General features: G+C 36.8%; 1 protein-coding gene across 3 annotated transcripts in view; it reads right to left on the bottom strand.

Moving 5' to 3' along the window:
• The window catches only part of SYNE2 (spectrin repeat containing nuclear envelope protein 2), a 271,795-nt gene that overhangs the window by 128,917 nt on the left and 120,723 nt on the right, over positions 1-22,155 (bottom strand). For all 3 annotated transcript variants that reach the window (XM_030855184.2, XM_030855186.2, XM_030855185.2), the window contains exons 47-54: positions 19,065-21,162; positions 16,847-17,169; positions 14,763-14,907; positions 13,682-13,900; positions 8,540-8,805; positions 6,907-7,075; positions 4,091-4,246; positions 1,569-1,709 (exon numbers count right to left, since the gene is read on the bottom strand). In XM_030855184.2, coding sequence (XP_030711044.2) covers positions 1,569-1,709; positions 4,091-4,246; positions 6,907-7,075; positions 8,540-8,805; positions 13,682-13,900; positions 14,763-14,907; positions 16,847-17,169; positions 19,065-21,162 — 3,517 coding nt within the window. The remainder of the gene's footprint in view (positions 1-1,568; positions 1,710-4,090; positions 4,247-6,906; positions 7,076-8,539; positions 8,806-13,681; positions 13,901-14,762; positions 14,908-16,846; positions 17,170-19,064; positions 21,163-22,155) is intronic.

Here is a 22,155-nt window from a genome sequence, read left to right as displayed (position 1 = left end):
AGTTCAAGAAACCAATAGGCTGGATTCAAACCTGCACTTGTCTGGGCAGAGGAAATCTCAAAGGCAACATTCAATTATTACTTAATATCTGTGTAAGAACATAATTTCTAGAAATGGGAAAATCTGACTAGTTAGAGGGCTTATTGAGAGCCCAAGATTTTGTCCAATGGCGAGCCATAGTCTGACCTATTTTTATTTTTCAATTTAATTTAATCTTTTTAATCCTTTGACATCACATTTGTTTGGTTTAGAGGGGGCTGCAAAGTCAAAGGCAGGTATGATTATTTGTGAGCAAATCTTGTTCACCTTATTTTAAGAGAGTATACACAGTCTAATGTCTTCTCAATGAAAGAAGGACACATACAATAGGTACAATTATTTCTTTTAATATTTAGAATTATTTGTTTATTTTTACCAGAAGAAACACAGTCAAGTTAAATTAGAAACCAAAGAAGAGACTTAACTGTAGGGAGGAAGGGAACAGAGGGAAATGGGGTGATAAGTGAGACTTCTCTGAGGATAACTTCTTTAAAAATTGCAGTATAACTGACATATAACATTTTATTAGTTTCAGGTGTACAACACAATTGTTCTTTTTTTTAAAAAATAAATTTATTTATTTATTTTTGGCTGTGTTGCGTCTTTGTTGCTGCGCACAGGCTCTCTCTAGTTGCAGTGAGTGGGGGCCACTATTCCTTGCGGTGCGTGGGCTTCTCATTGCGGTGGCTTGCCCTGTTGTGGAGCATGGGCTCCAGGCATGTGGGCTTCAGTAGTTGTGGCGTGTGTGCTCAGTAGTTGTGGCTCGCGGGCTCTAGAGCGCAAGTTCAGTAGTTGTGGCTCATGGGTTTAGTTGCTCCGCGGCATGTGGGATCTTTCCGGACCAGGGCTCGAACCCATGGCCCCTGCATTGGCAGGCGGATTCTTAACCACTGCACCACCAGGGAAGTCCCACAATTGTTCAATATTTGTTTCTACCATAAAGTGATCACCACAATAAGTCTAGTTAAAAATCCTTCACCATACATAGTTACAAAATTTTTTTTCCCTGTGATGAGAACTTTTAAGATCTATTCTCTTAGCCCTATTTTTAAAAGTCTCCATTCATATTAGAATATTTCCTTAAAATATAAAGTAGAATGTTTTCTACATGCAGGAGTTTACTTGGAAGTTAAGAGGTAGAATATTATGTTTATGTACAGTTCTACCTAAGACATTTTATAAGTGAAATAAATTTGGAATTTCTACTTTCCTCTGTTTCCCCCTGGCAGTCTAAAGAAAAGCTGTTAATACCATTTATAACTTACTGAAATGTTTTTATATATCAGTCTTCCCAAGACAAGACCCTTCCCTAGTGAAAAGGCTGCTTCCCAATCATAGGCTCTCAGGAGTTGGGGCATATTCCCACCATGGAAAAACTGAGAACAAGTCTTAAATGCAACCTTCTCCACCAAGCCTCTGCAGGTGACACGCTCAGTGAGGAGGGCCCGGTAAATCAGGATTAGGATCCCTGTGATGACTGATGACAGGGAACATACCAAATGCTGAAGGAAGTTAAGGGAGGATGTTACCTTTTGAATTTCTTGAGCTTTCTCAATATTTTTGCTCTTCTGCTGCAACATCTTTTCGACATTCTGAAGCCCGTTGTTAATTTCGTCTATTTTTCTACTCACTGAATATGATGGTGAGCTTTTCAAGACTTCATTGCTGATCTGTTTCAAAGGAAGAATGACACAATGGAGATGTTTTCCACACTCTATTCAGAGGTTCAAATGATAAAAGGGGTAGTCACAGTATTTTGAGATTTTACTCGTACAAATCTTTTAAGGGCTAGGGGGGAAATTCCAAACCGTACTGACGAATGCGTTAATGAGAGGGTAGATTAGTAGACTAGGAAAAGGCAGCTCTGCTGACCTGACCGTTCAAATCCAACCGGAAAAAAAAAAAAGAAAAGAAAACTGACCAACAGAAATCTGTTCAATGTAATCCACAGTATGTACTACAGATATGTGCTGTGTTGGGCAAAACTACTGAGGGGACTGTCTGAAACATACCCCAAGGGAGCAAATGATATTAAAAAATTCCTGGGAGAAAAATTATTTATTATACAGTTTCTATGTTTTATGAGAGAATCCTCTGCACAGATTTGTTTTCAATAAAAACAAACATTCTCAATTTGACGTAAAAGATGTAATTCCCATCTTAGTATTCATTTGGGTGAAATAACCTTCTAAAACTGGCTATTTCTTGCAGCAGAAAATCTTAGTTTTTCTCTGTGTGAATGTTTCTAGTGTATGTTTTCCCAGCAATTAGAAATCTAGCTGCTGAACAGTGTAATTTTTTTATCAGAACGATTTTCCGAAGAAATTAACTTGTACTAGGAAAGATAATAAATGAATGTTGAATGTATCATTTTTCAAATGCCTGATTAGTTCATGTTCTTATTTTTTTAAGCTATGTTGATAAGGTTTTCTCCAAACAGCCACTGAATAACCAAAAAATACTTAATGCTTTTGTATTCTCCTTTTAATTAACCTTTTTAAAACCACTATATCTGTACAACCATTGAGACTAAACCTTCCAATGCAGATACTTTACAGATACAGAAATTGAAACACAGGCTAAAGTCATCATGTATGACTTGCTTAAAGTCATACATCAAGGTAGTGGGTGAATTCACCCCAAGAAGCCCAAGCCACCAGACGCCAAGGCGCCCAGGCTCTTTTCACAGCACCAGGTTGTTGATAGTTTTATATAATGTTTTTATTCCACAGACCATACCACAGTCAAGATTTTTTAGAAAAAAAACTAATCCTGTATTATTATTATTATTTTTAATCACTGTATTAGCTTTTTATTGCTACATAACAAATTACCACAAAATGAAGCTTTCTGATATTTTGGGCAGTTACTCTTCTGGCAGAAATGCCTATCATTTTTGTATATTAGGAGAGATCATGATTTAGGTAAAGTATGCAGCCAACTGAACTGCACAGAATGGTATTGTGTCTGTTGCCTGGATCCTACAGTCACATCACGCAATAAAAGTAAGTTTTTATTGGTTACAAATATACACAGATATCAAAGTTACTGTTGAAATTTTCAACCCTAAATTTAAAAGGTAGATTTTGATTATTAACTCACTTTGTTAGGGATTTTCACATGAAGTAGTCAGGAGAACCAATTGAGTTTCTCTCAAAACATTTAGTATTCTCTTAAAATAAAATCAATAGTGCATGATTCTTGAGGAAGTTCCTCATAATAGATTATCTTGTATGTCAAATCAACAAGATTTGTTATAATATATATTAGGAGTTTACATGTTTTTTACATGGGTTAGATTTTCCAAAGAAATTTGTCGCAAGTTTGAACCTGATTTTTTGTGTGCAATTAATATGTTTTATTTACTAAATTATAGGTATTTTAGGCTTCAAAAAGCAATACAAAAATCCTTCTGTATTCTTCTGGACCAAACAGAATTTTGTTCTGTTGGATCTGGGCAGCCTTTAAATAACGCAATAAAATTGTCTTGCTAAACTCCTATGTCTCCAAGTACTATGAACCATTTCCCATTCTTTCTTCCAACCTGGACTTCCAGGTATAAAGATTTGCCTGGGTATGCTTTGTGAGAATTATGTTACCATCATTATTAGAAAGACACCGTGTGTTAAGTGCTACTCCTAGTAAGTTATGAAACGTGTGTTCTTATTGTTCTTGGTTGCAATTTCAAAGTGTTAAAAGCAAAGTATTATTCATGACCAAAATTTTAAAGTGATTTTCCGGAGAAAAAAAAAGTCAAGTAAAAGCCAATATATAACTATTTTTAAATGCAAGAGAAGAAAAACTAAGCATCTTCACAACTAAAAATTAATAGACTAATTCTGTTACCTGTGTCACTTACTTAGAGCAACTCCGTCTCAGTATCAATACACAAAATTATCACTCAACTAAACTCTATAAAAACAGACATTAAAAAAAAAAAACAGACATAGCTGAAATCAGGGCAAATGAAAATGTGATCTTAAATGATATGTTGTTCTTTATATTCATTCACCTCCATAAATAATAATACGAATACAAACATTATTATTACCTTCTCATCTACGTCTTCTAAAGCTTTTCTGCATTCTTCCACCTGGGATTCAATCTCTGCAGGGACTATGGTGTACATTTCAGAATACTTGATTCGCAGTTTTTCCATAATATTCTCAAAAGTTAGCTTCCCTTTCTTAAGAATGCTTTGAAGCTCCTAAAAAATCAAGAGAGTTTCAAATGCTCACAGGACAGAGAAAAAGTTTAACTCTAAAAATGCAAGCAGCTTTCCAGCACATCTTTATGATTTAAATGAGCAAACTTTGCATGACAAAACCTCACTATTGATACAAGCTGATTAAGCATGAGAGATACTCAGTTTGGTCAGATGATGCTTTCTAATTTGTAAGAATTAAACTTGATATCTCTCCATAGTGTCAAACCATTGTCCTGAAAAGACATTACAACATCTCCTGCCTCTAAAGTACCTCTAGGATTTAGTTATATCTCAGTAGCAGTCTCCATCTAAAAAGCTGCAAGCAGCAAAAAGTTTCAAAGAAGTTTTATTTTATTATTAACTTGTTGCCATTTCTGCTTCTTCCTACATTATCATCACAATGATTCAAGGCCACTAAAAGCCCTGTGCTTGAAGCAGAAGTGTCTGCTTTCATGTAATTAGACAGCCCAGCACAGCTCAACTTCTTTCAAAAGGGAGGGTTCCAGTTCCTTGCAAAGAATGTGGGGTTTTAGGAGATAAAAGAAACCTGAACAAATAGTCTATTGGTCGTGGCCTAGAAACAGAATCTGATCTACGTACTCCTGCACTAATTATAAAGGAGAAACTCATTTGTTTGGGAAAGTTTCCCAAAGATCAAGTGGAAAAATACTTCTTGACTTTACTGTGGCTTTTTGGGTTTTCTTTTGTTTTTACAGTAGCTGTTGAGTAGCATTATCTGTGTTAATGGATTGAGTCACCACACTGAAGAATGATTACAATTTTGAATGACTCCCCGATGTGTCACTGCTTTCCTTTTCTTAGCCCTCAGCAGAGAACAAGTCTAGAGGAAAAGTTAAAGAATAGTGCCATTCAGAGAAAGGTAGGGTTTGAGGTACAGAGTGCTCCTCGTTTATCTAGACTTAGCCCTGAGTACAGGTCTTCATTCAGAGCTACACTTAGATGGCTTCCCCATGAAGACTGCCTCTGTGAGGGAGAGTAAGTTTCCTTTTGCAACACTGATACCAAAAGCTCTGGTGAATAACAGCATGCAACTTTTGGACAAACTGCCAAACGTCAGTTTTGCGTGTTACCACCTAGTGGAATGAGAAGAGATTGTCCGGAAAATGACCCCTAGCCTATGCACAGATAGTGTGATATAATAAATACATTTAGCCTTCATCCCGGTTCCTGGCACAGCTTCTAAAACCCTTGGAATTTCCTGCATAGGGGTGAAAGGAGTGTCTTTTTGTTATTTATAACAAGTCTTTTCCAACCATACCTGAGTTTATGGTAATGAGAAGATTCTTGGTGGTGGGGCTGGGGGATGACAGCTTCAGGATGGGGCTGGTGCCAGAGGAACCAACTGTGTGATTAGAGGGCTAGAACTTTCAACCGCACTTCCAGACCTCCAGAGGGGAGAAGGGCTGGAGGTTGAGTTAATCACCAACCGTCAATGACTCAATCAATCATGCTTATTAATGGAACCTCCATAAAAACCCTTAAACAAGGTTTGGAGAGCTCTGGATTGATGGACACATCAAGGTCCATCAAGGGAGAGTGGTGCACCCAGAGAGAGCATGGAAGCTCCACATCCTTCCCCCATACATGTCTTCCACTTGGCTGTTTCTGAGTTGTAGCCTTTATAATAAACCAGTAATAGTAAGTAAAGTGCCTTCCTAGTTTTCTGAGCCATTCTAGCAAATGTATAAACCTGAGGATGGGGTCGTGGGAACTGCTGCTTTATAGCCTGTCGGTCAGAAGTACGGGTGGTGTTTCTATTTAAAGAGAAAAAAGTGAAGTTCTTTACTTGGAATCCAAATACTTAAAAAAATAGATTTCATGTCTTAAGGAAAGTATGATGGAAAAGCAATTTGACTATTTTTAACCAAAGAATTTTCTTCTATGGAGGCATATGATTTTGTCTCTCTGTAATCAAGATTATTCTAGTTTATATTTACATATCAAAGTAAAATCTGTTATTTGTATTGTGTCATTTTCTATGCAATAGCTTTTTAAAGGTAACTCTTTTCTGTTTGAACATCTTTTTAAAGTTATGAAGGACAACATTTACATGAGCTTTTTGAATAAAGCATTTCTCAAAATGTTAAAAAAAAAAAAAAAAAAAGCAGCACGGGTGGCATCTGAAGCGGGGGCAGACTTGTGGGACTGAGCCCTTAACCTGGGGGTCGATACTAACTCTTTATAGTTAGTGTCAGAATTGAACTCGTGTCCCAGTTGGTGTCTGGAGAGTTGGGGAATAGGTTGGTGTGGCGAAAAAAAGCCTCACACATTTGGTGGCAAGTGCTGTGAGTAAAAACACTTCTATCCCTCTCAGAGACTAGATATTCTATCCTATAAAGTGAGCAGTCCTACATACTCCTCAAGAGTGGTCTGAGACCCCTGTACACCAAACACACTTGAAACGTGGTTGGAAAAGGGCTGCTGGCCTACCTCCTGACCTAGTCCCAACTCTGCTCTCTGTACTCCAGCCATATTGATCTCCTGTGGCTCTGCCCACACCATGCCACAGGGCCTTTGCCCACATTTTCTTCTTCTAGATTCCCTCTACACTAGCCACAGGGTTACCTCTGCTCCAAGAACTTTGGACTCAAGATTTCAGATCTGTATCGGCCACATTCACTAGTTCATTCCTCACTTACCTCAAGCTGTTCTGCCTTTTCTGGGTGGTCTTGTAATTCCAGGTTTTGGAAAAAGGTTGTAGTCTGCTGAAATGAATTCTTCAAAGTAATTATTTCTTTTGTAAAGGCATGTCTTTCTTGGATTTCATTCTGTATCATTTCCTTATTTTTTTGAGCCTTCTGGAAAAGCCTAAAATATAGCATCAGAATAAAATTGTTCCTCTATCCTGCTTTTCTGTGTAATAGTTATTTCAACAATTAATATAATGTCTGCATAGCTCACAAAAGGTTTTTTTTCCTGAGAGAGAAGTACCAGTTTTCAATGGTTTATATACTATATATACAAACATACATCAAATTCTATCACTCCATCAAAAAAGGGGGGATATATGTATACGTATAACTGATTCACTTTGCTGTACAGCAGAAACTAACACAACATTGTAAAGCAACTATACCCCAATAAAAATTAATTTAAAAAAAGGGAGGAAAAAAAAATCTCTAAAACTTTCATCCCAAAATATCTTCTTTTCACACTTTACATTCCAATTGCCATATTTTTTTCCTTGTAATCCTTGAGTTCAATTGAACGTGACTCAGAGGTGTGAATGAAGTCATGCGTGGGCCCTTGGAATCATAGATGATGGAATTAGCCTTTCTATCCAAGCTGACCCCATTTACTGTGGATGCAGCCATCATATTATTGGAGGAGTTTAAGTAGGGAAAATCTTTCATGAGAGCTATCTGGTAAGTATTTCTAGCTATAAAGATATTAGTGATATATCCTTTGACCTGAGGATCATACTTCTTGGCATCTTTCTCAATGAAGTAATCACAGATGCACAAAGAGATTCTAGCGTAAGAATATTCATTACAGTGTTTTTATAAAAGTAAAATAAATTACATATAATTTAAAGGTTCTATATTAGGGACTTGGTTAAATACATTATAGCATATCCACATGGTGAAATATTATAGTTATATTTTAAAGAACATTTAATAGCATAGGAAAATAAATATAATATGCTTATAAATGGTTCAGCAGAATATAAAACAGTATAGTACTATGATCACAATGTTTTTAAAAGTACAGCCATAGTAAGAAAGATGAGTGATTGGTAGTGATTGTTGATGAGTGGTAAAATTAAAGGTGGTTTTTATATTAATCTTTACAATTATCCACATTCTCTAAACTTCCTATAATGAACATGTATTACTAAGTTAGAAAAACAGCAAACATTTAAAAAAATTTGAAACACCAGGAAAATGTGTGCTTGTTTTAATTATCGTTAATATTAATATTTTCCAAAATAGATAACTAATGAGAACCTACTGTATAGCACAGGGAACTCTATTTAATGCTCTGCGGTGACCTAAATGGGAAGGAAATCTAAAAAGAGAGGATATGTGTATAAGTAAAGTTGATTCACTTTGTTGTACAGTAGAAACTAACACAACACTGTAAAGCAACTATACTCCAATAAAAAAAATTAATTTCCATCATTTTTATACCTATCAGTGTTGACGCAACTTGATTCTGTCATATCATTTGTCATTGTTCTAAAATATTTTTTTATTCTAGAAATTCAATATTTTCTCAATTTTTCCTGAGTTTGTCAAGCACATTTCCTTAATAGTTTTTCATAAATCTTACTTGTGGCATCGTTCTTGCATAGACATAATCTCTTGAGATGCAGAAACAGTTCCCATAGGTCTTAAGCCTTCAGGAGTGTTCTGGATATTTTTTATGCGCTGCAGAAGTAGGGCCAGTAACAGCTGCTGCCTCTCCACATTCTCTTCATATTGGCATAAACAATCCAGCAGCTCCGAGAATTCCTCTGTGGTGGCTGCCTCTTTTGTTTTGGAAATTTCAGGGAGTTCTTCTTGAAGATTATCTAAAATAATTGCTTCTCGTTCAATCTAATTCAATAAGCAAACAAAAAACAAAAAACAGGGAGCTAAAATAAGTAAAATATACTCTTACCACTTCAGGACTCAGCAATCATAATTTTTACATACTGGCTCTTCAAAGGATTCCCAAAGCCACATCCCAGTTCAGGGTAATATTTGTCTTCCTACAGCTGGGAGTATTATCTCTCCACTATCCCAATCCCATAGTTCCCAGCTACTGATCATGTATATGTGTGATTAAAAAGAAGTATTGCTGGGCTTTCCTGGTGGCGCAGTGGTTGAGAGTCCGCCTGCCGATGCAGGGGACACGGGTTCGTGCCCCGGTCCGGGAAGATCCCACATGCCGCAGAGCAGCTAGGCCCGTGAGCCATGGCCGCTGAGCCTGCATGTCCGGAGTCTGTGCTCCGCAACAGGAGAGGTCACAGCAGTGAGAGGCCCGCATACCGCAAAAAAAAAAAAAAAAATGTATTGCTGTTATGAGCTGAAGGAAATGCTACTGAATATTTTCATAATTTCTTTCTCCTTCCAATTTCAGTTGCTTTATTAAAGCAATTATTTCTCCTGACTGAGATACCTCTAAGTTAGTTAGAATGAGCTCCACCAAACTGCATCCATGAAGTAGAAGAGGTTGGGCATTTTTTCTACAGGTCTCTTTTCTTTCACATCCAATGCTCAAAAAAGTAAGCCCTCAATACCCTGTCACTCACTTACACCAATGGGAAAGCAGCCCAAATTACTGGACTGCTCGTGTCTTTCTCAACCACAGCTAAATGCAGAACTCAGAAATATATAACCTATCAATAATAAATAAAATATCTAGAAAGTGGAGTTCTACTGGCCCTGAAACTCAGAACCAAAGACAGAAAATCAGATCCCTCTCATTCCCTCTTCAAATCCTCTGGCGCTCTCCTCAGCAGCACTGTACCTTTACCACATTCTGTCCCAGCATTGCCAACATTCCTGCTCTACGTTCAGACAGAGTCAGCCATCCTGCAATCTTGACATTACTGAATATCACAGAGGTCAACTACATTTATGATATCATGCTAACTGAAATGATAAATGAGGACCTGGATGCCCAGTAAGACATGCCAGAGAGTGAGATATAAAGCCTATGAGAATTCAGGAACCCCAGCATCAATTAAGCTCCCGGGGGGCCAGTAGTCTGGGGCATGCCAGGGGACTTCTATAAGGTAAAGATCAAGTTGTTCAGTCTTGCACCTCTGTTGCCAAGAAAGAGGTGCGGCACTGGATGGGCCTTCTGGGATTTTGGCGGCCGTGTATGCTACACTGGTGACTATTGCTCAGATCCATTCATCAGAACGCCGCCAGTGCTGAGGAGGCAGCGCTGCAGGACCAGGCTATGGCATAAGCTGCCCTGTCACTTGGGCCATAGGTTGCAGCTGGGTCCCCAATCACTAGAATCCATGGGTACATGTGTACCCAATCTACATGTGTAGATTGGCCCCTCTCCAAGAGACCCAGTTATGGAATTTGTGCTTTCCAGCCCCTCAAACCTAAATTCAGTTGAACTGAAGTCCTAGTTCTCAAGCAGGCAGCTACACTTCCACCAGGGAATGGGATTCAGGTTCTACTGGGTCATTTTGCAGTCCCCTCACTCCCCCACCAAAGAACCAGCATGCAAAGAAAGGAGTTGCTATGTTGACAGAGGTAACTGTCCACCTAGGGTTTCCAATATACACTGGGGTTGAAAGAACTATGTCCGTAATCCAGGACTTAACGGAGCATCTCTTGGTGCTTCCATGGCCAGCGATAACCATAAATGGGCAACTGCAGCAACCAGGATCCAATAAGAGTAAAGTGACTAAAGGCTCTAACCTTTCCTGTGTCAGTTCTCCTATCTCCCATTCCTGTTCCCTTGGATCACTTTCCGAAATAAACCACCTGCTTACAAGCCCCTGTCTCAGGTTCTGCTCTCTGCTGTAAACCTGTTAAGTCATTAGGAGGAGAACACAAGGGGGAAGAATACTTTTTTTTAGGACAATAATTTTATCCAAAAGCCAGGCAATTCTTCAAATTGTGAATGGATAAACTAGCTGCTGTGCATGAGTCTGACAGACTATTACTCAGGAATAAAAAGAAATGAACTATTGATACAAGCAGCAGCATGAATGAATCTCACATGCATTATGCTTAGCGAGAAAAGGCCAAACTCAAAAGGCCACAAACTATCCGAGTCTGTTTATATGACATTCTGAAGATGGCAAAACAGATTAATAATTGCCACAGGCTGGAGCTGACTACAAAGGGGCATATGGAACTTTCTTGGGTGGTGGAAATGTTCTAAGTCTTGATTTCATTGGTGGTCATGTGACTGTATGCACTTGTCAAAATGCAGCAAACTTTATACCAAAAAGAATGATGGCAGCCCCCAAATAAGTAAATAGTTGCCACAAAGATTATGCATTCACTCTTCAGCCCCTGGATGATTTTCCTTGGACAGGTTATAAAACTTTTAGGTTCACAGTCAGTTATAAAGTTGAGTCTAGAAAGGGAGAAGGAGCCACAGTTGTTCCAAGAGTAAACACAGAGACAGAAACAGAAAAACCTGTAAGCAGCCAAAGTAGAAACTAAAACAGGAAAGACTTCTGGATCTTGGGTACAAGGGGAAGAAGACAGCCTTACCCCTCCCATATCTTTGAAGACATGCATTTATTCTAGCACATTGTGATCAGTGAAGCATAAAATGATGATCCTGAATAACCAGAAATGAATAATTAAATCAAGCAGATTCTGCTTAAGAGGGAGGTAAGATTTTAGGGGGAAAAAAAACAGTAAATCAAAATTTAAATTAATTTTTGAATTTGTAAATTTAAACAAGCATTTAAGTTTTCAAAAATCTACTTACACAAAACCTTTCTTCATAAAGATACTGGATTGTTGTATCAGTACAGACGTTTTTAAAAACAGAAATTCATTTTGTCACGTGTAAAATCACCAACCATGCCAACAGAATCTTGCATGTACAGGTATTTAGATGATATAATTTTTATTGAATGGATAAAAGCTATTTTAAAATCTTACATCAATTTTGGCATGTGTAAAAATCATTTAAGTTGACAGTTTAGTGGTTAAAAACAGAGTGTACATTTGAATCTTCTATCACTTATAAAGTTGAGCAAGTTAATCTCACTGTGTCTCATTTTCTTCATCTATAAAATGAGAATGATAATCTCATCCTCATAGGATTCTTGCGAGGATAAATGTAAACACATGTAAAGTGCTTAGAACTATGCCTGACACGTGCTCAATTAAGTGCCCATTAAGTGTTAGCAGTTGTTATTATTGTTATTACGTGAGAACATATTTTGTTGGTGTTATTCTTTGAAAAACACATTTTGTTAGCAGATATTGTCAAATGCTTGTATGGATAACTACAAAAATAACTACTATTACATAACTACTAAAATATGATTGCCAGTGGGTAGAGGGCAAGAGAAAGATAATGTAATAAAATAAAAAGAACAATAATCTTAGGATTAGCCTAAACCTGGATGTGAATAAGAGCTGTCCCTCAACAAATACTAAGTGCCCACTAAGTGCAAAGCCCTGTTCAGCTTCTAAAGTTACAGTGTGAGCAAAATAGATGTGGCCCCAGCCCATAGTCCCAGTTTAATCACTAGCTCGGAGGCTTGTACCAACTCAAATCTCTCAGTGCCTCAGCTTCTTCATATAGAAAATGGTGATAATAGGTAACTCTTGAGGGCCATGCCGAGATTCAGCAGCATCATGAGTGAACTGCCGCCTTCTTTTTTTTTTTTTGGCCGCGCCTCGCGGCTTAGTTCCCTGACCAGGGATGGAACCCGTGCCCCCTGCAGTGGGAGTGTGAAGTCTTAACCACTGGACCACCAGGGAATTCCCTGAACTGCCTTCTTAGCACAGCACACAGGAACACACTGCACAGAAGGACCTCAGTAAACCGTGCCATTGTGGATGGGAAAGAGCTGGAGGCTAGCGGCCCTGCTAAAAGGACAATTTACAAAGTTCCTTGGAGTTTTAACATTCAAGAGACTATTTACTAACCAAACCCCAACAGCACCATCAAAATGATATTCATTTTCAAGAATAACAAGTTTTAAGCAGGAAAATATGATAGTGCTAAACATTTAAATCCTAAGGCAAGGTGACCTACTGCTAATCTAGTATTGATTATGTTTGTCTTAAGTAAATTCAGCAGAAATTTTAACAGGAATAAGAGAGAAGGGTTTTCATTTAATGTTCTGATTTGTACCTCATTTATACCTGGTCCTTTGGAAAGATTAAAGAATACCCTAAGATATTTTTATACTATTTTAAATTTTCTTTCTAAATGTATGGGATGCCTAAGGCCTCAACCATGGTTAAATTAACATCTGTGATCGATATATATTATGGAGGTTTTCTTTGAGACAGTCTTCAGAAAGAACATCATACACATTTTTAGGTCATACTTATTAACAATAGTAGTTAATTTCCACAGTTAACCACTGTAATTAATTTCAAAATTAATTGGTTATTATGAATATTACCTTATTCTAACCTCTAGTGTGATGGAGAGACATTTTTAAGAGGGCTTAGCCTATCTGCACGATAAAGATTTTAAAGCTCATATAAGCAAGTAGCCACTTATTTCTAAGAATTATTTGACACCAAAAAAATGCCACTGTCATGAAAGAATTTGAGTCATTCTTGAATAATTCCTTGGAGATTATTTTGCTAGGACCTGACCTCTATAAACATTTACATGTTCCATGCACGTGATGTAAACAAATGGTGCAGGTTGAGGACTTGTTTTATATTTTTAAAAAAATGAAAATAATAAAACAATTTAAATGACATGTGTTAGTAAACTGTACGGTTTGACTGTTGCAAATGAAACACTTACTTCTTCATGGATAAATTTCCACTCCTGCTTCAGTTCTTCACACCACAACTCCCATTCTTTAACAGCTTCCATCAAACTCAGCCATCTCTCCCATAGAGCAGATGTGCTTCTGAGTAAACAGAGGCTGTCACTATCTGTGCACATGGGTCTCAAGTGTCTGAGGACCTGTCGTACTTTCATGAGCTCTTCTTTGGCTGACGTAAGATTTGACACCAAGGTCTTAAGAAAGAAAAGAAAAGGAATAGGAGGGATAGAAGTTTTCTGAATTCAGAACTATCCTGAAACTTATAAACTATTTTAATCTTGAACAATTAATGTTTTAAAATCATCCATGAGTATTACATCATCCATTTTTTAGTCCTTTTGGAAGTCAATTTGAGACAGATGAGAAGCATCTATGTATTATTATATTGCACATGAATTTGGAACTATGGGGACAAATAATGACCTATCAACCAATTTTTCTAAGTAAAAATGTGTTTTCCAAGGTAAATATCCTAGAAGTTCACTTTCTTATTTTAATGTAAGTCTCGTATTTTACTAGATAGCTAATTTGTACAATGCTTACTGTAATCAACCACATATACATTATTTATATTTTTTGGTTTTGTGTTTGTTTTGTGGTAGATGATAAGCACAGATGATTTAGAATGTCCTCATCCAAATGCTAATAACATAATACCATATACTGTGACAGATGAATATATGCAAAAACTAAAATTGCTCAGTAATAGAGTATAAGAAGTAACTAGAATTTAGCATTTCTGAAAGTTACATTAAATGCTCTGTCATTGATCCAGCGATGTCCAACAAAACAACATGCAAGGTAACGCTTTACAAAGAATGATTAATAAGGACAGGAACTACTGGGGAGAAGACTGTCCTGTGAACCCAAATGATTAAATTTCTCAGAACCAATGCCTCATTTTCCCCATGGCTTTTGGTTTAGGAATTTTGTTGAGTGTACAACTCAGGATGAAGATTTCTGTGGGTCATAACAGAGCCACATCCCGTGATGCCTCCACCTGCTTTCTGCTAATTTTTTGTACATAGTGTTACTGAGATTTGCAAGTTCTATTACCTTGCTCTGTTCCAAGCGCTCTAAAGCTTCTTTGTATGACATTGGCAGTGGGGACATGGACTGCCCAAGAACTGTCTCCATCTGGCTGAGGTCAGTGCAAATTTTCTCTTTTATTTTTCTATAGCCTTTGTAATTTTCAAGACACCTAGTGAGACACAGTTAGAAAAAAAAAGTAATGTTAAATTTTATTTAGTACAATAAATTCTGAACTTCCCAGAATGCATTCTGAACACTTAGTAAAAAACAGAATGTAATTCTCTTTTTGCTACTCAGTGTATTTCAACAAATACTTATTGACTACCTCCTCCTCAAAGGACCTGCATGAGACTTTTAATGCAAACTTTAACAGGCAGATAAGACTGTTTCTAAAACACCTAAACTGGAAAACTGCATTCTTGAGCACTGCTAATAAGGTGTAAATTGGTACAATTCTTGTAGAGAACCACTTAGTCTTAAAAATGCTCATATCTTTTGATCCAACTTCTGCAATTAATCTTAAGGAATCAATCCTAACATAAGAAATTTATCCTATACCTTATAAAACCTTTTACACAGTAAAATCTTTTTACCTATTAGACTGTTAATTAAAATGGCAAAAATCAGAACACACTTTATGCCAACAAAAGATATGGTTAAGTAAGTTACAACAATCCGTTTTAAAAAATATTATATAATAATTACAATTGCTTTTATATGAAGTTTTGTTACAATAAGGAAGAGTTCATTTTATAAAGTAAAGTAAAAGCAGCCTATTTTTATATAGTACAATGTTGTGCTACATTAAAAAAAACACTATGAATAAAATTATGTATACAAAATAGATACAACCTAAATCCCCCACTGAAAACAATAAAAAATTAGGTATCAAAGATATATTTTTAAAAATTCTTAAAACACAATAATAAACTGGCAAAGAATTAAGGAATACTCAGAGGCCCCAAACTATGTAAAAGTGGAAATACAGAGAAACAAGCTAAGCTCCAAGGCCAGTTTTTCACTTTGAGGACATTTGTCAAGTTTCAGTTTTGTTGACCTTCACCTGGAATGCTGGGGACAGAGGATAAAGCCCGGAGCACACCCAGGATGGATGTTTATTAGGACATCCCCTCTGTAAAGATAATTTGTAACACATATAACACAAAGACCAGCCTCCAAAATGTAGAATAAATCCCTACAAATCAATAAGAAAAAGCACGACAACCCAATAAAAATTGTCTTGAACAGGCATTTTTCAGAAGATGAAAGATGAAGAAATAGTCACAAAAGAGGCTCAAATTCATTAACAGTAATAAAGATGCAAATTAAAACCACAATGAAGTATCACTTAACCATCAGACTGGCAAAAAGTAAATCTCACAACATTAAGTGTTGGTGAGGATATGGGACAACTGGAACATTAATATGTTGCTGGTTTGAGTAGAAATGGGTAAAATCATTTGGAATTAAAAATTTAAGATGTGCATACCTTTTGACCCAGCAATCACAATCCTAGTTATACACCCAAAGGAAGCTCTTGCATTTGCAAATGTTCCTAGAAGCACTGTTTGTGAATGCAAAAACTAGAAACAACACAAATGTTTACCAACAGCTGGGTGAGTGAATATTTTACTACAGACAAAAACATGAATAAACTTCAGGATCATAATGGTAAGTTTGAAAAAATGAAGTCACAGAAGAATACATATACATGAAAACAGGACACAAACATGTAGTAAAAATATTTTTAAAAGCAAGGGCATGGTAAATAAAAAACAGGATAATGGTTACTTCTGAGAGGAGAAGGAAGAAGTACCCAAGAGAATTCAAAAATCATGATGTTTATCTTTGAACCTTTGGGTACAAAGGTGTTTGTTTTATCATCATTCTTTATACCATACTCAGACTTCTATAAACATTCTGTTTTAAGTACTCAATATTCATTAAGAAAAAATGAAATAAATGCAATAGAATATTTGCCATGGTTTTCCTTAGTGATTTTTTCTTACTTTTCCATATTTTCCAAATTATTTCTAATGTGTACATGTTAATTATAAACAAATCTATATTTTGTTCTTAAAGCATTACCTTTAGAAAGAAGTACCTACCTTTCTACTTCAGCTTCCTTTACTTTGGCTGCCTCCCTCATGGCTGAGTCCTTAGAAACTAATTCCTGTAAAGTACACTCAAGTTGTCGTTTAGCTTCTGGGCTGCATATAGTCCCCAAATTCTCGGTGAGGTCCTGGATGTCTGCTATTGTGGACTTCAGTTCCTCTTGTTTGCGGCGAGGCATCTCTATTGATTCTTCTGGATTATCGAGGTCTACTCTATGGGATGCAATGATGGCTTCAAGGGCAGTGATGATCCCCATGGCCCTGGCGACTGCTTCATTATAGCGTGCCATATTTCCATAAGCATCATTCAAGACATTCTGGTGAATGGAAGATTAAATGCCGGGATGAAAACTGTCAAACTTTTGTCATTCTTGAATTTTTGTGATACATTCATAATATGTCTCTGTGTCATAAAGAATGAGCATCTCACACTTATAGTTTAATAATATTACACTAATAGTTAAAAATGAATAAGTTTAAACTAAAAAAAACAAAAAACAAAAATGATTAAGTTTTTCTTTGCATAAAGAAAATGGTTTCCAGATTTGCTAAATCTAATCTAAATTTAAAGATACATCTCATGAATCATGTCTAATGACATATGTTCCTGCTCTAGAACTCTTGTATTAGACTATGAATTATATAAAACAATTGAATATATTTAATGTATATAACCTTAAGCAATATCTGTGGGAAAAAAACTGAAAAGACCCCCCACACACCAAACCTCTTGTATTTTTAAATTAATGGCTCTGCCACTAACTTTAGTTTTGAGCACATCACTTAATGTCTCCAGACCTCAAGTCTTCTCACTGAAACAACAAATAGTTGAAATAAATAACTTTAGAGGGCCCTTCCAGTCCAGCTCTAAATATATCATTTTGGGGATTTATGTACATTGTTTCTGGAAACTGTATTAAAATCAAGCAGAGAATTTAAGTACCAATTTAAAGAATGTATTAGGGTTCATATGACTTTATATTTCTATAGCATTTATACCTTAGCAAAATAGTTCAAATACATTATCTAACAACTTTTTGAATTAAAGAAGGGAGTTGGGCTTCCTTGGTGGCGCAGTGGTTGAGAGTCTGCCTGCCGATGCAGGGGACATGGGTTCGTGCCCCGGTCCGGGAAGATCCCACATGCCGCGGAGCGGCTGGTCCCGTGAGCCATGGCCGCTGAGCCTGCGTGTCCGGAGCCTGTGCTCCGCAACGGGAGAGGCCACAACAGTGAGAGGCCCGCGTACCACAAAAAAGAAAAAAGGGAAAAAAAAAAAAAGAAGGGAGTTAACGTCCCCATTCTAGAAATTCAGCGTGACAACTCTGAAAACACAGTGAAGGGCATTATATTAAGAACAGTGTGTTTAGATGATGCCTAAGATATCTACCCTATTATTGCAAGAAAGGAGGGAGTTTGTTGTCGTCGCTCTGCAACAGAGATCAGCAAACTTTTCCTGTAAAGGGTCAGACCGAATATTTTAGGTTTTGCAGGCCATACGGACTGTCACAACTACTCAGCCCTGCTGTTGTAGCAGGAAAGCAGCCATACACAAGCCAGTAAGGAATGGGCATAGCTGTGCTCCAATATAACTTTATTTACAAAATCAGGTGCCTGGGCAAATTCGGACCATGGGCCTTAATTTGATGACCCCTGCCCTAAAATCACACAGATCTCAACATGAATCCTGGTTCTGTTACTATTTCAAGACCTTGAGAAAACTGTTGGTGTTTCTGAACTTCAATTTCCTTATTTTAAAACGGGGCTAGTAATAGCACCCATTTCACAGAGTTGCTATGAGGATTCAAGATAAACTGTTCAGCATAGTTCTTAGACACTGTAAATTCTAAATAAATGTGGAGTTATTATCTTGTGTTCTTTATACCATATTTCTTCCACTACTCTCTATTATTTCTGAAAAGCAAACAAACAAAAATCACAAACTTTTTGGTTCTGAGCTCAACAGAAGCTACGAGGGATATAGAAATAAAGGTGTCAAACTCAACTTTTTCCCAACTGTAAGGAACTGTATTTAGATACAGAATGAGCTGGGATTATAAACTGGACCTTTGAAGTTCTTTAAAATCGCTATTCTCCTGTGCAGAATATTTCTATAGAATGTGTAACTTCTTGAGAAATGTGGATATTAACTAGAGTAAAACATAAAATCATGAAATTACAACAAATACATTAATGAACTAATTAAAAAACTTACTGTGCGCAAATCAATGCTTGCATTAAGCTGCATGTAAAGATCTTCAATGTCATGTAATTTTGTCTCCACATCACTAGCTTCAGAAGAGTTTTCTTCTCTTTGCTTTTCAAGAACAGTCACAGCTTTAATGCTATCCATTTCTGCCTGAACTTGTTCTTGAAACATTTCACAAGTAACTTTTTCATTTTGAATATGTTCAATTTGCAAATTTATAAGTAAAGGCTGTTGTAACTGAGATTTTATCTGATTTAAAACATGTAAGGAATTTTCTAGTTTGTCCTGAAAATTCTTTTCATCCATTTCTTTCGGTTGGGATTCCAGGACTATATTTTGGAGAACCTTGTGTAACTTATCACTTTCTTCTGCATACAGGTTTATTTGTAGCATTTCTTTCTCTTTGAATGAGTCATCAAAGTCCTTATTTTCACTTAATTTCTTGATTATTTCATGATACAAGCACACGACTTTCCTGATTCTCTGATTCAAAATTTGAGCATTGAGCAGACTGCTTTCTGGTGGGGTGTCAGGCGTTGTTAGTAGTGCTTCAGTCCTTTTCTTAACTTGCAGATCCATAGCCCTCAATTTACCTAGTGATGCCTGATATTTGCCATATTCTGCCACAAATGTATCTAACTGCTTAATTTTTTCTTCAAGTTCCTTTTCTTTTTCAAGTATTTGGGTTTGTAATTGGTCAAGTTGGGACCAATCCCAATTTAGTCCTATACAGTCAAACACTTCTTTGAGTTTCAATACTTGTAGGATACTAGATCGAATACCAGTGATTTGGTCTTTAAGACGATACAACTCCTCTTTAACATGTGGATTTATTTCTGGATTTAGTAGCAGTTCATTGTGCTGTATATGGTCAACCTCCTTCTGAAGCACAGATGTTTTTTCATAAAATTCTCTATAAAAATTTATCTTGTGTTCTACTTCATTACATTTATTTTGAATGAATCTTTGTGTTCTGTTGGCTCTAGTCTTAAGATTTTGCAATTGATCATCTAGAAATAATCTTTCAAATACACTTAGATCTTTACAGATGTTTGTTTGTTCCTGAAGATGTGTTGCGATTACACTCTCAATTTCCTGCAATTCCTTCTGAGAAATGGTCAAAGTGACATACTGATGTTCTAGTTCAGCTTCTGTGGAGGTTGTTTGCATCTTGGGGATCATCAGTGTTTCATTTCCTTGAAGTGAAAGTTGAACCTTCCCTATTACCCCAACAAATTTGCTTCTTTCTTCCAAGTTAAATTCTAATTGCTGTGATCTTTGAGTTGATTTTAAAACTAGCATTTGGTATTGATTCTGTAAGTCCTGTAGGAGGTTATTTAAATCACTGCTCTCATATGCTGTAAGGTTAGGAATATTATCTTTGACCTCTTCAACCAATGACTCCACAACCTGCTGCTTATCTAGAATGCCATCGTGCACCACCTTGCATTTTCTGATCTGTGAAAGAATATTGTCTGGGAGAAGGGAAATGGTAGGCATGAGTTCACCTAACAGATTTTTGACCCATAAGATAGCCTCTTTCATCTTGTACCTGGTCTCACACTTCTTGATCTGATTTTCCACCTCTATGTTTAATGGTTCCAATGCTTCCAATTGCTTCTGCAAATTATTTATTGCATCTTCTAAAACCTTCTTTTCCTTTTCTCCCCAAATCCTCTTCATCTGAAGTTCAGCTCGCGCTCTGAACACAGAAAATCTATGCTTGATAGTCTGGAGTTCAGTGGCCAAGGCAACCATGCTTTGATTCCCTTCTTCTTCTGGAGAGTCCAGCCTTAACTGCAGACACTGCTGCTGCTGCTGCAGAGAAATTTCAAGGTCTTGGATCTTACTCATGAGAAACGTAAACTCATCATGTCCCACCACTTGCTGAGAATACTTCTTCTGGACCAGTTGTTCCATTTGCTCCCAACCATGTTCAAGTTGCTTCATCTGGCTTTCCAACAGCTTCTTATCCATGTCAGTCAGACAGTATGATAAATTTTCCCATTCGATTTTCAACTTGCTTAAAGAATCTTTCTCTTTTTCTATTGATGCCAGTAATTTTTTAATTTTGTCCATATGGGTTGAACTGTCCAGTGGTCCCCTAGCAAAAGAAGAAAAATGGAGCTGATTAATATTTATTATACATCAACATGAGGTTAGCTGTCATTAAAAGAAATTAATTCTGCTTTGAATTCACAGAAGAGAAGATTAGGTTGTCTGTAAGAACACTCTGTCCTTAAAATAAAAATCAGAATCTTGTTTACTGTAGCTCTCAATTAATGTGTGACAATGTAGAAACCTTGTCTATAAAATGAGTATCATAAAAACGCAGAAGCACAGGAAGGGAGTGAAAAGTGAAGGGAAGAATGTATGTAAAAGTACTCTGTCACCTGTAAAGTACTTGTACAAAGTTAGGCTAGGACTAAGCTAAATTACAACATCCAACCCCTTCGTTATCATCTTACCAACAATAATGATAAAGATATTGACTAAGAAGGTACAATCATCAGACTAATCTTTTAAATATAAAATTGTTTCCTCAAAGGATGTCACTGAAAGTGAACCCCATTTAGGCAAAAGTATAAAATAAAACTTTTTAATAATGAGAAAATGTTTACAAGTTATGACTATATCTACAATCTTCAGCCATCATTTTCAAAGCCAAAAGGAGTACATACATATAAAAAGAAACCATTACAATACATATATATTCCTTATGTTCCAAACTATTTAAACCAAGTATGTTAATATTAAACAATTGTATTGGGCTTCCCTGGTGGCGCAGTGGTTGAGAGTCCGCCTGCCGATTCAGGCGACACGGGTTCGTGCCCGGGTCCGGGAAGATCCCACATGCCGCGGAGTGGCTGCGCCTGTGAGCCATGGCTGCCGAGCCTGCGCATCCGGAGCCTGTTGCTCCGCAGCGGGAGAGGCCACAACAGTGAAAGGCCCGCGTACCGCAAAAAAAAAAAAAAAATTGTATTGATAATGTGTCTGCCCCCCTCCCATAGTTTAGAATCATCTCTTGGCAAAAAAAATGCTAAATTCCATAGAACTTAAACTTATTTTGCAGATATTTATAGAGTGAGTTAATAGT

The sequence above is a fragment of the Globicephala melas genome, chromosome 2, assembly GCF_963455315.2.
Source record: "Globicephala melas chromosome 2, mGloMel1.2, whole genome shotgun sequence".
Taxonomy (NCBI): Eukaryota; Metazoa; Chordata; class Mammalia; order Artiodactyla; family Delphinidae; genus Globicephala; species Globicephala melas.
The sequence above is the reverse complement of the archived record's forward strand: the minus strand, read 5'-3'. Positions and strand labels throughout refer to the sequence as shown.